Genomic DNA, 14,164 nt, shown 5'->3' with positions numbered 1-14,164 from the left:
AACTATAATTAACCGTTTGTATATACTATATGGTACCTAAAGGCTAAAAGCTCAATAAATGATATAACACAATATTGAAATATTGCAGGTACATGTGATAACTGACAACTATCAATTTTAGTGATATTTTAAATAAAAAATTACAAATATTTGGTGGTAATAAAGAACCTATGTACTGACAAGCGGAGAAAAAATTTCTATCATTTGAATGTTTGATACCTATTGGCGTATTTGGCATATTACAGTAATTAGTAGAATATTACATATTATGTTACATGAATATTATACATACGGGCTCCAACAATCAAATTAATAACGACATATTATAATATTACAACTAGTAAAATAAAATAATTTCATTGATAAAATAAAGGCATTTGTTATTTATAGTTTTCAATTTAATTGTAAATAATAACAATAAAAATGTATTATTAATATTATAGTATGTTATTAATCGTAACAAATTTAGTGGCATTGAATTGAACATTAAAAATTATACATTTATAGGTATAATATTTAAATAAATGTTCAATATTTACTTATTTAATGACGCAGTTAAACTTCAGTTTAACGAACGACCAACAGACTAATTACTATATAAAAATTGTGCAAGTTGAATTTTTTTTTTTATCACATTTTATGTGCATATATCATATAAGAAAATTCTCTCGCTATTCTGACTTATCGGTAGGTATTATAAATGTATACAAAATGCCCAGTGTAATACTGCATAATAAAACTAAATAAACAGTTATAACTTCAAAGTTCAAATATTTATACTAATACATTATAGTGTTATGTTTATAACCGTTAATGTAATATAATATTATGAATATTAACTTTAATTTAATATGAACTACAACAATAATACCTTTATAATACCTAATACTTCTAGTTATATATATATAAATAATAACCAAAACATTTGTATTTGTTTACATTATTTAAATTGAAAAATTTTTAAAAACAAAAGAAATAGGTAGGTACTTATATTATTTTTATAAATGAGAATGGACATAATCAATTTTAGATGCACATAGGTATATTTGGCCATGAATTATAATAATTTAAAATTTATAATCCATAAAAAATAATTTACTAATACAAAATAAATAAATGGAAAATATTATACAGGTGATTCTTTTATCAAACAACACTAATTAATTCAAAAAGTATTAAAGTTTTTGAAAATATTTTTTTACGTAGTTTCAAATTGTTGAAAAAACAACGTTTCTATTAAAAAATTATATTTTTTATCCTTATAATTTTTTAAGGTTTTTACTTTTTTGAATGACAACATAGATTTTTAATTTCATATTCCAAAGTAGAAAAATTTTTTGAGTATTTTGATACATAAAATTCGAATTTAGGGCGAGTAGTTTATGAGTTATACTTATTTAAAATTTAGATAAGCGGAGTAACCCCGTACCACTCCACTCCACGAAACTAAACTTTAAATACGTATAACTCATAAACTACTCGCTCTAAATTCAATCAAAATACTCAAAAAATTAAATGCTTTCAAATGCTTTGGAATATGAAATTAAAAATTTATGTTGTCATTCAAAAAAGTAAAAAACTTAAAAAATTATAAGGATAAAAAATATTTAAAAATATAATTGTTTAATAAAAACGTTGTGTTTTAACAATTTGAAACTATGTAAAAAAATATTTTCAAAAACATTAATACTTTTTGAAATAATGAGTGTTGTTTGATAAAAGAATAACTCTGTATGCATAAAAAATACAAAGTGAAATTAAAAAATGTAATTGATACTTGTTATATGACTCGTTATTAATACAGCATATTATATTAAATTATATTTTCTAAGGTTTAACTTTTAAGTTTGTATATTTCATAATTATATAATTACTAATTAGGTACCTACTCAAAGTAACGATACCACCATAATATCATGTATATTAATAATGTAATAACATAAAATTTAAGTAACTTTTAAGTCTTTATAATAAATACTAAAATATGACATTTTTCAAGTTGATTAAAATTTTTTTAAAGATTAAAGTCGATTAAAGGTCTATTTTTGTTTGAAGCATATTACGTGGTTAGTACTCAGTGCAATTTAATATATTAAATTATTTAACTATTACTTGTATAGTAGTATAGTCCTACTATAATATTGTCAATTATTACACTCGAGATTTGCATTATCTTTAGGGGCGTTTCAAGAGTTTGACTGTGTACCGTGCTAAAACATCATCAAATCATAATTGTAATTAAACTAAACAAATTAAAAATGGTAAGTTTTCCATACAATCTATAGACATTTTCCTACTGAATTCAAATCTTTTTTTCAGAATTAAAATCAAACATCGAAGTTAATTAACTTGGATTTTGTTAAAACAATAAGTAAATTTTTGTACAATTTAATTTTGTATTATTAATATTCTTATATAATCATTGATATGCATACGACGAGTTTAAAAATTGCCTAATTGTTTCCCCTCAAATAAAAGCCATATAATTCTTTAACATGATGGCAGCCTGCAGTTGCAATGAACGCTGGATATTATGTACAGTGTATACTATTTTAGACTCATAACACTCAAAACATACGGAGCGAATGGAATATACGAAACGGCCTTTCATGCAGACCGGACCAACCGAAAAAATTAATCATAATTACTGACACAAAATGGGAGCATATGAGTTGCGTCCCGTAAAAAAGGTAGACACGAATTACGTCCCAAAAAATCCAAGACACAATTTGTGTGCGTTAATCAGCGGTTCTTCAACAACTAACAAAAATAAATAAATAACAATTATAAATATGATCAAAAATCTGTAATTAAATATAAATTTAAAAAAAAAAACCCTGGACACAATTCGTGTATTTTAATCAGCGGTTCTTAAACAACTAACAAAAATAAATAAATAACAATTATAAATATAAACAAAAATCTATAATAAAATATAAATTTTTAACACTGACATCAATACTTTCTTTTGAATTTCGATGCATTGGTTTAGCTAATCTTTCATATAACTCTTGTGTACATTTTCGTTTAAGAGAATTACTTACAATTTACCGATTTAGATAGTGCATCGTGGTTGTGCTCAGTGTCACTCACGTTAAGTAAAATATCATTATTTTCATTAATTTTTAAATATGCTGTACACGTTTTCCCGGTACATTTCTAACGTTGAATATTATTAGTCAAACATTTATGAAAACAGAACTTATACTCTTCAATTATTTTCACATGCTTTTGTTTTTACTTATAATATTTTGCACTTTCATTCCAAACATATAAAAACTAAACAGTTATTACAACTCACGTAGGTATATGAAAAAGTAAAAACTGAGTAAAAACAAAGACTGAACTGCAATAAAAGATATACTAAACTTTTTAAATTATTAACAGTAAATACTATAGATACTGTACCTAATGAAGTATTTTATATCAGCTTGGTAAATCTAGAACATTGTAAAACTAAATGCTTTTTACACATAAATATATTACCAAGCTTTACCGATATAGTGTAGGTAAAATAGAGGTCATCTTTTTTATTGCTTATTTTATTGCTTATTAATCAGGAATTGGTAGCAAAATTTATCCATTATCGTAATTTATTTTTGAAACATAATATAAGAACCCAGGCTCCCTTATAATCATACGGGAGGGTTCTAACCACTCGAGAATAAAGGTCGGACAGTAAGATCAGCAACACATCCAATCACCAGTCGGGAATCAACGACGCCCCTACCTGCAGACAGAGAACTATGTAGTCAGCATTACTGAAAGTCTGAAAGCATACTTTGCTCTAATCTTCGACCAATGGAATGGTATTGTTTTAATATATATTCTATAGGAACCGTATTATCGCAATAAATCATGATAAAAGCAGCTGCTATGGCTGCTATGTAGGTTTTTTCCATAAATGTCGATAACAAATTATAAGGTTGAACATAAATCCACAATTTTTTTTTAAATGTTTGAAGTTTAAGTTTTGATAAGATCACAAAAATTCGAAAATTATTTTGTAGCTAAAAACGTATAAAATGTAAAATGTTTACAAATTAAACTTAAATGTTTAAAACATTAAAAAAAGGTTTTTTTTAAGTACTAAACCCAAAAATCTAATAAATATATAAGCAACATTTTAAATATACATATATTTTTTTATATATATTTAGATTTAAAAATTTGGAATTCGAATTAGTTTATAATTGAATATTTAAACAAAGATAATTGTAGAGTTATATTTTTTATATTTTAGCAATTCAAAAATATTCATTTGGAACTTTAAATAATTACGTATTAAATATAACTATAGTTTTTTTAAAAGTGACATTTTCTATACATATGTGTGATACCTAATAATAATATAATATATAGATATGTTTTTCAAAAACAACAGCTGATAATTATAATATAGACACCTGACAAAAATTAAATTGCAACACCCCTTATAAAACAAGTTTGTGCTGGGTTATGTATATATTTTACTATACGTAATGATATTTAAAAAGATTTAGAATTTTAAGCTATTTTAAGCCTATTTATAGTTTAAAACCATACAACTACTAAAAAAAAAAAAAAAGATTTATCTAATAATTATTGGCAACATAAAATATATAATATGATAATATAGTAATATTAGTAATCTATGCTGACTGCAAACTGTCTAATTCGTTCAGAATAGTTTTTAGTATGCAATAATTAATCATTAAGTTCAATTTTAACACACATCCATCATCCATTGCAGAAACCTACTCAATTACAAGGTAAGCATACTCGACTTCTATTTTACAGCATAGTAATTACTAATTACCTAGTTACCTATTTTATTTTCTAAATTGTAAAAAAAATGTAATTTAAAAAAATAAATATAATAAGTATGTGTTTTTATTAGCGCATTATTTTTTGTCAATCATACATTCACGTCCACTTTCGTACCTATATAATATATTATGTAGTTATACTACTAAATAACATTAATTAATTTGTAAAGGCTAATGAAAAAGTACTTTAATTAATTTTTTTCATTAATATTTATATTAAAGTAAGCAGTCATTCCATTACTTTTCAAAAGTAACTTTCACAACACTGTGCTGATGACTGCACCTACTAGTTTTATGCATTATATAACACATAAATTATTTTTTTCAAAATCTAATAAATAATTATTCAATATTTACAATTAATTATTTACTTATCCACCCGTCCACACACCTACTTTTAATATGAATCATAAGTATTTCTGAATCGAGTGAATCGTAAGACGTAATTAGTAATACTATTGGATACCTAATAAAAAATTTATATAAAAATTTAAAATTTGTATACATTTTAGATAATACAGTAACACAGTATATTTATAAATACCATTAAAATTAATTAGATTAAAAGCCTGTTGGCTGTCTTCTCTCAAAAAAAATGAATAGTATAGTTAGCCTCAAATTAGTTATTTATAGTTATTATTTTATTAATGCTTAAATTATCAAGTACATTTTAAAGATTTATCACAGTTATGAACCTGGAAGTTAAGATCGGCTAATCAATTAACTAAATAGTTTTTAATTATTATAATAGTTATATCTTATATGTTAATTTTGTTGTATATAAAAGTTTGTCTTTTAAAATATAGACTATTATTCTACAATTAATTATAAACATTTTAGTATTTTGATTGTGTACAACTATTCTAGTATTTCAAAAGTATGTTATAAACACAATTTAAAATACAATTATTTTATAATAAATTTATTTTTTTGAATAACTGTAACAACATCAAGAAAATATTTAAATACATAAACAACAAATAAGTATAAAAATAACATTATATACATTGAAAATAGTAGGTAAATAATATGTATGCCAACAAAGTTAAAATAAATCTATTAACATAATTTATAATAATCATAACATAAGATCTTGAATCATAATATGATGTTAATCTATATGTATACGTACCTATACCTAATTATAAACATTTTATTAAATTAAAGTATATTTATTTAAAACAATACTAGACATTTGTACTAAATTTATATTAGGATGATTTCTTAACAGGTTTTCGGTATCGCTTCTTTTCTTCTTTTCCTGAAAATATTAAATTTTCAATTAAAATTAATTATATTTTGATAATTATATTAAAACTAAATAATTATAGTTTATATTTTGTTTTTAATCCATAGGAATAAATCACAATTTACTAGCTTTTCTTTCTGTTTATTTCTATTTTTTTAAAACATAAATTGTAAATTATTATGGTTTTTAATATTGTTAATTCAAATCACTGTTTTTTCCAAAAAAAATAACAATCAAATACGACTACCTAAGACATTTGTCATTCGATTTTTCCTAAGTTTATAAAAATTAAAAGTATATAAATATATCGTAGGTAAATTTGAATACAAACGCAATTGGTATACTGATCCTCCCTAAAATATAAGGATCGCAATTGGTATACCGCATGATTCATGAACACAACTAGGAATTTTCCTCGAGGAAAACTACAGACGCAATTTGATCATTATATAAAATTGGTTGTACCGAAAAATACGTAGTATTAATTATCAATATTGATTACAAGAAGATAAAAACTAAGATTATTAGATACCTACAAAATGTATTCATCATAATATTGTAGAACTTAAATAACTGTTAATTAATTATACATTTATACCTCATTCAAATTACATATTATTATATTTAATGTTATTACTCGTAAAATATTTATAATTTTAAGTTTTGATAAGAATAAATTGTAATCTATACTAGGTATCACGCTAAATATTTCACAACATAATATTTATTTATAATTTCAAGATCTTATGTAAAAATGTTCAATACAAAATATTTATATACATCACAAATACATTTTATAAATTATAATATACTCATAATTATTTTATTAAATAACTAGTTGATGTAATAAATTATCAAATATCACAATAATTATAATAATATATAAGGAAAATATGTTATATATTATTATTCTAGCTAATTTTTATTTTCAAAATTTTTTGTACATTGCTCAAGGTATTGTATTTAAAATTCTATATAATTATTTATTATATATTATTATATTTTTTAAGGTTTTAATATTTTTAATTACAATATGTAAGTATTTAAAATTTAAAAATATTGGCATTAAGTTAATGCTAATTAGAATAAAAACTAACTCTTTATGTAATAAATTGAAATCATTAAATGACAAAATTATCGATTAAATAGATGATAACAAGAAAAGTAAAATAATTAACATCTTCATTAATAATTGTGGTCACCGTGTAGGAAAATAATTTTAAAGTATATTTTATCAGTCAATCTTCAAATATATAATACTGACTTATTTTGGAATTTATCAAAAATATATTGTTTTTCTACTAAAAATGTCGAATAAAAGAAAAAATGAAACATAAACTATTGAAGTTTGATCCCGAGAAGATTAACCATGCCGAAATTCACTATAAATAAACTAAATGTTTATAAAATTATTAACAACTATCACTATGACTTAATCATTTTTAAAGGTATCAAAAATTGTTATTTATATTAAAAAAAATCCCATTACATAAAAGTTATATTGTAAATGTTTGTATATGTTAAGCTTCAATAAATACTAAGTAGTAAAAGTAATAAAATATTGATTTATAATATACCTAGGTAATCTTTATTTATTTACACTAAAGAATATTGGAAACTTTGTTGTATAAGTTAGCTGTATCATTGAATATTGATTATGATTTTTTTTTATAATTGATAAATGTATGCATTTAATATTTATACAGTAGCTTAGATTAATAAGAGGTTTACATATATGTATGGGATTTGTACTTACCCCAGTACATGTTTTGGATGAATATACCGACAAATAAAAATGACATTAGTTTAAAAAATAAAGCAATCATAATAGCCAATGAAATTGGTAAACTAAATAGGCCGAATAAGGGGTATACCCAACGTCCTTTTTCCACATATGTTGCCAAAAAACTAAAATCAAATTAAAGGAATGAATCAATTATTATTTTTTTAACCCGTCCTCCATAATACTTACACGACTCCGTAACAAATTCCAAATCCCAAATATATCACCATTGAAGCTGTGACTGAAGGGAACTTATGTCGGGTAGTAAATAATTCGGTCAGTATTAGTGGTAATATAGTTGTGTGCATTCCATGATTTTGCCAATAAGGTATATAACTGTCAACTATTTTTGGATAGATAATTTCACGATCATAAGCATACATTACCCAAAATGTGACACTTACGAACTAAAACATACGAATATTAATTATAATAAATAATAATAATATGCTGATATATCATATAATTTAATTTTTGTTATTGTATAGCAATTAAGAAGACGTTTGCAAACACCCGCTTTCGTTAATTATTATTACTAAAGGATATGGGCATATTAGATCAAAGATTGACCTGATTAACACATTTATATATTTTGTAGTTTGCACTGAACGATTGATGATTACAATATTTAAAATATAAATAAAACTAACAAACTATAATCATAATAAAACAGTTTTATTATAAACTTTTTTATATGATTATCGCATTTAATCAAATTCTGCGTTGAAATTACCTAGTTAAATAATTATTTATTGCGTTATATAACGAAATATAAATAGGAAGTAGGTATGAATTATTTATTTATAATAAAGGACATGAGTATTTTTAATTTATACTAAATAAATCCAAAAATACAACTTACAATTCCAGTTGGCAGCAATATCGACGAAAAACTCAGTGAGAGTAAAGTTTGAAATTTCGAACCTAATTTGAACCAGTCAGGACCGTTTAATATTTTCATTAAATCATGAAATAAACAACCAACAAAGAACAACGTCTGCATAAACTGTAAGTTTTAAACATTATTACACTTTATTTTTGTATAAGCATTAAGCATATACCTATATGGCTATGTAGCTAGGCTAAATAGTATATACTGATTGTGACATAAGTTAGACAGTATAGTGTCAACATAAATGCCCAATAATACATTATAACAATTATGAAATTTATAAAAATACAAAAATTAAAATTATAAACTTGTTTACTAGATTCCAATTGGTGAGAAACCTAGTTCCCATTTCATGTATGTCTCGATATCTAGGATCCCAATCACTTTCTTTTTGATCCTTGCCATTGACTAAAAAGTTGTTCCAAAAGAAAACATACCACAAGCATGCCCCTGCATGCAACAGTATTGGATAAACGGACATTTTCAACACCTAAATAGATATTAACACAATTTACATTTAATATAATAATTTTATAGATTTAATAATACAAATTTATATTATTTTTAAATAATTAAAAATTATTAATTAAATTTGTAATGAAAGATGTAAATTGGTTTGTTAAACATCGTTTTCTATTTATTTATTATTATTTATTAATTTATTTTATATTATTTAAGTCTTCATCAATAATTATTGTTAAAAAGTATTGTATTTAAAATTATTGATTTGTGATCTCCGTATTCAATTTTGACTTAATACAATTTTGTAAAAATAATTCATAACAATTTTTTAACTTCAAAAATAAAGTTGTTATTCTATCTTCTGTAGGTATTTAAAATTAATAATAAAGATTTCTTAAACACATATAGGCTATATGTATATTTTTTTAATATAAATCTTAGACAACACATTTTAATTTGTATAAATAAAACGCAAATGTGCTTATAGATATGTCATAGCCGATAGTATATCTTAAGAAGGTTGGCAAGTGGGTACCGCTCTGCTGTACATTAGGTGTCAAGTAGGTTACTATTATGGGTGTGTTAAATTTCTATTCGATGATTTATCAAAAAACGGTTCTAAGCGGAAACGGCCTGTCAATAAATATTAAATAGTAAGTATATTTCTTGATATGTGAAAAGTTCATAGTATAAATAAATAGGTAATATCTTAAAATTAATTAAAATATTTTGAAAATTTTATTCCGTATAATTAATAATATAATAATACACGTAAAAGTTTAAAAGTTACCATGGTTACATTTACTTAAATAATAATATTAGATTTGCGTAAATTAATTTTGTTTTAAAATTTTAAATCAAATCATTTTATTGAATACTTATCGAGGACGAGTACATAAACAAAAAAATACACACACACACGCATCCTTGCAAAATCAATACACTCATCGCTTCGCTCAGATTCTGAAATTGCTGTATTATAAAAAACAAATATTTTTAAAAACACATAAATTTATCGAGAAGATAAATTATTGTTTACTGTTTAGATAGTGATAAAATAAAATTACCCTGTATAACATTATTATTATAATATTTCCATGGCACAGTAAAGGTTTTATAGGGAGGTACGCGTTTACAATATATCGATTTGTGTACAAAATAGGTAAATATTACAAATACTATTGAGGCCATGTGGAAAAGACATTGACCTTAGGCAATATTTTGGTTTCATCATTCGTATCTATAGTCTTGTTTACTATATACATACAATTTTCATTTGACCTTTGAAATACTGAACTGAAACTATTTGATTTTTTCGGTCGATAATAAGATACCTAGCTGTTTTTTCATTTTATAATTAATCGTGAATACATATTTTTCTTAATTATTACAATTACATACATAATGGACTTATGATGATCTTATATTATAGTATATCGGGTATTAAAATTGTTCTAATAAACAATAATAAATAATAAAGCATCTTTGTTTTCTCATATTTTAACACACTTATGAGTACGATGATAGTAGATTAATGTATTTAATTGGTTTTTAAAATAGAGAACATAATAAATTAATATAAACACTATAATATATACTATAGATACTATGTAGTATATACTGATAGTATCATATTGTTTATACGTGTGATCGTATTTTAATATTTATTTCACATATTTTTAATAACTTTATTAGATAACTATGTTATACTTTTAAGTTATAACAATTAATACTTAATTTTAAATCATCTAGTAGAAAATTGTGGTTCAAATAATCACGTATTAACTAGACACATTACTAATAAACATTTTTTCAACAAGGTCACGTTGAATCTGCTAACGAGACGGAAAATGTCATTAAAACATTGTAACACGTACCTAACATTTAAACTATGTTTAAGTTTATGAAAAGTTAATGTAAATACTTTCTATTTTAATGGGACATGGAAGGGGAATTTAATTCTTCATATCAACACAAAAATAAATTTAACTTAATGGATGAATTAATTAATTTAACTATTAATAGTACATTACAATAATTAATGTAAACAATTGTATTTTAAATATTTAAATACTGAAATTCTATTAAAATATCCATAGTAGTGTCAACACAAGAATAACTTAAAATTAACTCAGAGTCTCGCAATATGTTTTTATGTAAATATTAAGTGGCAAGTTAGTTTAAATATACCAGGTATATTAAGTAACATTTATGTCTTGTATTAATGAATTTACTATTCATTTACATAAAATTGTCAATAGATTTATAAATATTTTAATTTATTCAAACATAAATAAAAGTAAAACGTAAAATAGTTCAATTTACTTTTAACACACGCAAATGTATTAATACAATATTATACAGATTACAGATATATATATAGATATATGAAGCAGTATATATATATATGTAACTCATTAAGAACTTTATTTTTTTGTCAAGAATTGAAAAAACTTTAGTGTTAATTTAAATAACAGACACGCATACAATTCGAACAACAATTTTGATTAAGTATGTCATTATAAATTAAAGATTATACAAAAGAATATTACTTCTTAAAATTTTAAGTAATAAATTAACTTTAATACTTGATTCATAATCATACAATGTAATAAAAAAAAGTAATACCTATATAATATCTTTTACGAATAATTATTTAATTTTAAAATGTTGTTTATCATCGGTCTTATTATATTAACTGGTAATTATCATGTAATGACATTGATTATTTAAAAAAATTATATATATAAAATATACTGTACAATCATTATATTATATACATATAATAAATATTTACACTTAACAGTTATTGTCAATACTCATTTGGGTTATTTATTAAAATTTTATAATTTGGATTTAATTATCACCGTTCACCTAAAAGCTGTTAAAAATTTTTCCTTATGATAAATCATGTCATTTTCTATCATAATTATATGCATATTTTAATATTTATGAAAAAGTAATCTTAATTTTAATCTTTGGTAAAATGTGTACAAAACTATACCATACAATAAAAATAGAATATATTCTCAGCAGCTTGTCTAAAAATTTTCTGTGGAAAAATATGTAGACAAATCTACAAAAACAAGAGTATTCGAACAAGCAGTGTTCAACTATAATATATTATATTTAAGGGTTCAATGAACTTGAAAATTATTTTGAATTACAATGTATATATATATACCTATATAGATATATTGTAATATATTTATATATACATAATACAGTATACAAAATTTATTTATTTTTTTTATTTTATTAGAAAAACATGATGGTTATTAATTTATCATGAACAAATAAATCACTGTATAGTTTGGCGGTTAGACATAAATTCGCTGTATTATATACCTAGTACCTACTACTACTTGCCTTTACTATACATTTTATTATTATTTTGTTTAATAAATTATTGCTTAAAAACGAAATTTCCCATAAGTATTAATCGCTATAATTTAACTATTAACTAAAAGTATTAATATTTTTATTAAATTAGCCTGTGAAAAACAAATAGGTTATGCGGTTATATTCAATTTATAGGTATCGCTTATAATCGTCAGTGTCGACGGAATATCCGTTGACACTAATATTGAATTAGAAATTTAAACCTTAAAATCGAAGATATTAAACTTTTACTATACCTATTTCGTTTGGTATAATGGTATACCGGTAAACAGTTAGTAACAATCATCAAAATAAAATTCAAATAACATGTTTTATCACTATCCTTTCCACGCGTATGACGCGTACACTGCATAATATGCCTTAAACATATTATCAATAACGAAATAATAACAAAAATATATCAAATACCTGAGAGTATATTGCCGTCGAAGCCGAATGAAATAGGTACACAACACAATATATATAGGTGTCGGTGAACCGTGTTCGCAGTTGTGCGAGTGATCGTACGTCACTGCCGTCACCGTGCAAACGTACTCAGAAGCAGATCACGTTCAGCTGCTCTTCTCACGATTCGAACGGTAGTGGGGGAAGAGTGCAGTTGTTGTGTTGTGTTGTTTTTTTTAATCCGCGTCGGTTGATGTTTTATTCCTGTTTAAACGCATATATGCGTTTGCTCGCATCACTCTCGATGCACCGGTTACGTGTTAGGTTACGTTTGTACATAATATTTTAACGAAACAACTTGAAGGTTTTGTAAATAAAATATTTTAAGGAAAACAAAATGTTTTAAAAAAATAAATAAAATCCTAATCGAAATGTACATAATAATAATAATATATCCGGGTAAGTAAATATTATATTTTGCAAGTTTAGTTTATAGGTATACCTATTACATAAATGTGAATACTTACTATATAGATATCAGTATATGACTTATGACTCAATAAAATTATTAGATAATATAGTAATATGTATATAGTCCAACCGCCATATAATACATATTATAATATATAAATATCAAAGACAATAATACAAATATATCATAACTCATAAAACGTACAATTAATATTCTTGGTACCTATATAATTACAGCAGTATCCATAATGAAATAAATTAATTTAATCATATGTGGTAGATAAGTATATGTAACTATACCTATATATAATTAAGAAACCTCACTATGTCAGCGTATTCAATTCAAAAATATAATACAATTCAAAAAGAATTTGGCAACTTTTATATTACTTTGGTACCTATTTTTTAATATTAGCTAACATAAATTAACTTTTAATAAAACCATTATAGAATTATTATTTATTCATTTATACTATTAAAATATTTATATAGATAATACTATAGCCCCTGACTAAGATATATCTATATACACTATATCAATAGGCAATCGCTACTATGTCACATATAACTATGTACTGGGAACTAATGAACAAATTAACACACTATAGATTATAAGATGTTCTAAACATACAAATCTAAAAATGTACACATAGTTTGCTACGTTTTTAAGTATCTATCTAGTATCTAAAAAACATATGTTTCATTCACATATT

At 23.3% G+C, this 14,164-nt stretch overlaps 1 protein-coding gene across 1 annotated transcript; it reads right to left on the bottom strand.

Annotated features, from left to right (window-relative positions):
* Positions 1 to 5,911: 5,911 nt before the first annotated feature.
* Positions 5,912 to 13,158, bottom strand: LOC113548378 (androgen-dependent TFPI-regulating protein-like). Its single transcript, XM_026949229.1, has 6 exons — positions 13,005 to 13,158; positions 9,049 to 9,222; positions 8,703 to 8,846; positions 8,030 to 8,247; positions 7,814 to 7,965; positions 5,912 to 6,069 (listed from the first exon to the last, which is right to left on the bottom strand). Exons 2-6 carry the CDS (start codon positions 9,211 to 9,213, stop codon positions 6,020 to 6,022), a joined length of 729 nt encoding a protein of 242 aa, XP_026805030.1. The 5' UTR covers positions 9,214 to 9,222; positions 13,005 to 13,158; the 3' UTR covers positions 5,912 to 6,019.
* Positions 13,159 to 14,164: the final 1,006 nt, after the last annotated feature.

Source organism: Rhopalosiphum maidis, chromosome 4 (genome assembly GCF_003676215.2).
Source record: "Rhopalosiphum maidis isolate BTI-1 chromosome 4, ASM367621v3, whole genome shotgun sequence".
Lineage (NCBI taxonomy): Eukaryota > Metazoa > Arthropoda > Insecta > Hemiptera > Aphididae > Rhopalosiphum > Rhopalosiphum maidis.
Note: the sequence above shows the minus strand (reverse complement) of the source record. Positions and strands in the feature narration are given on the sequence as shown.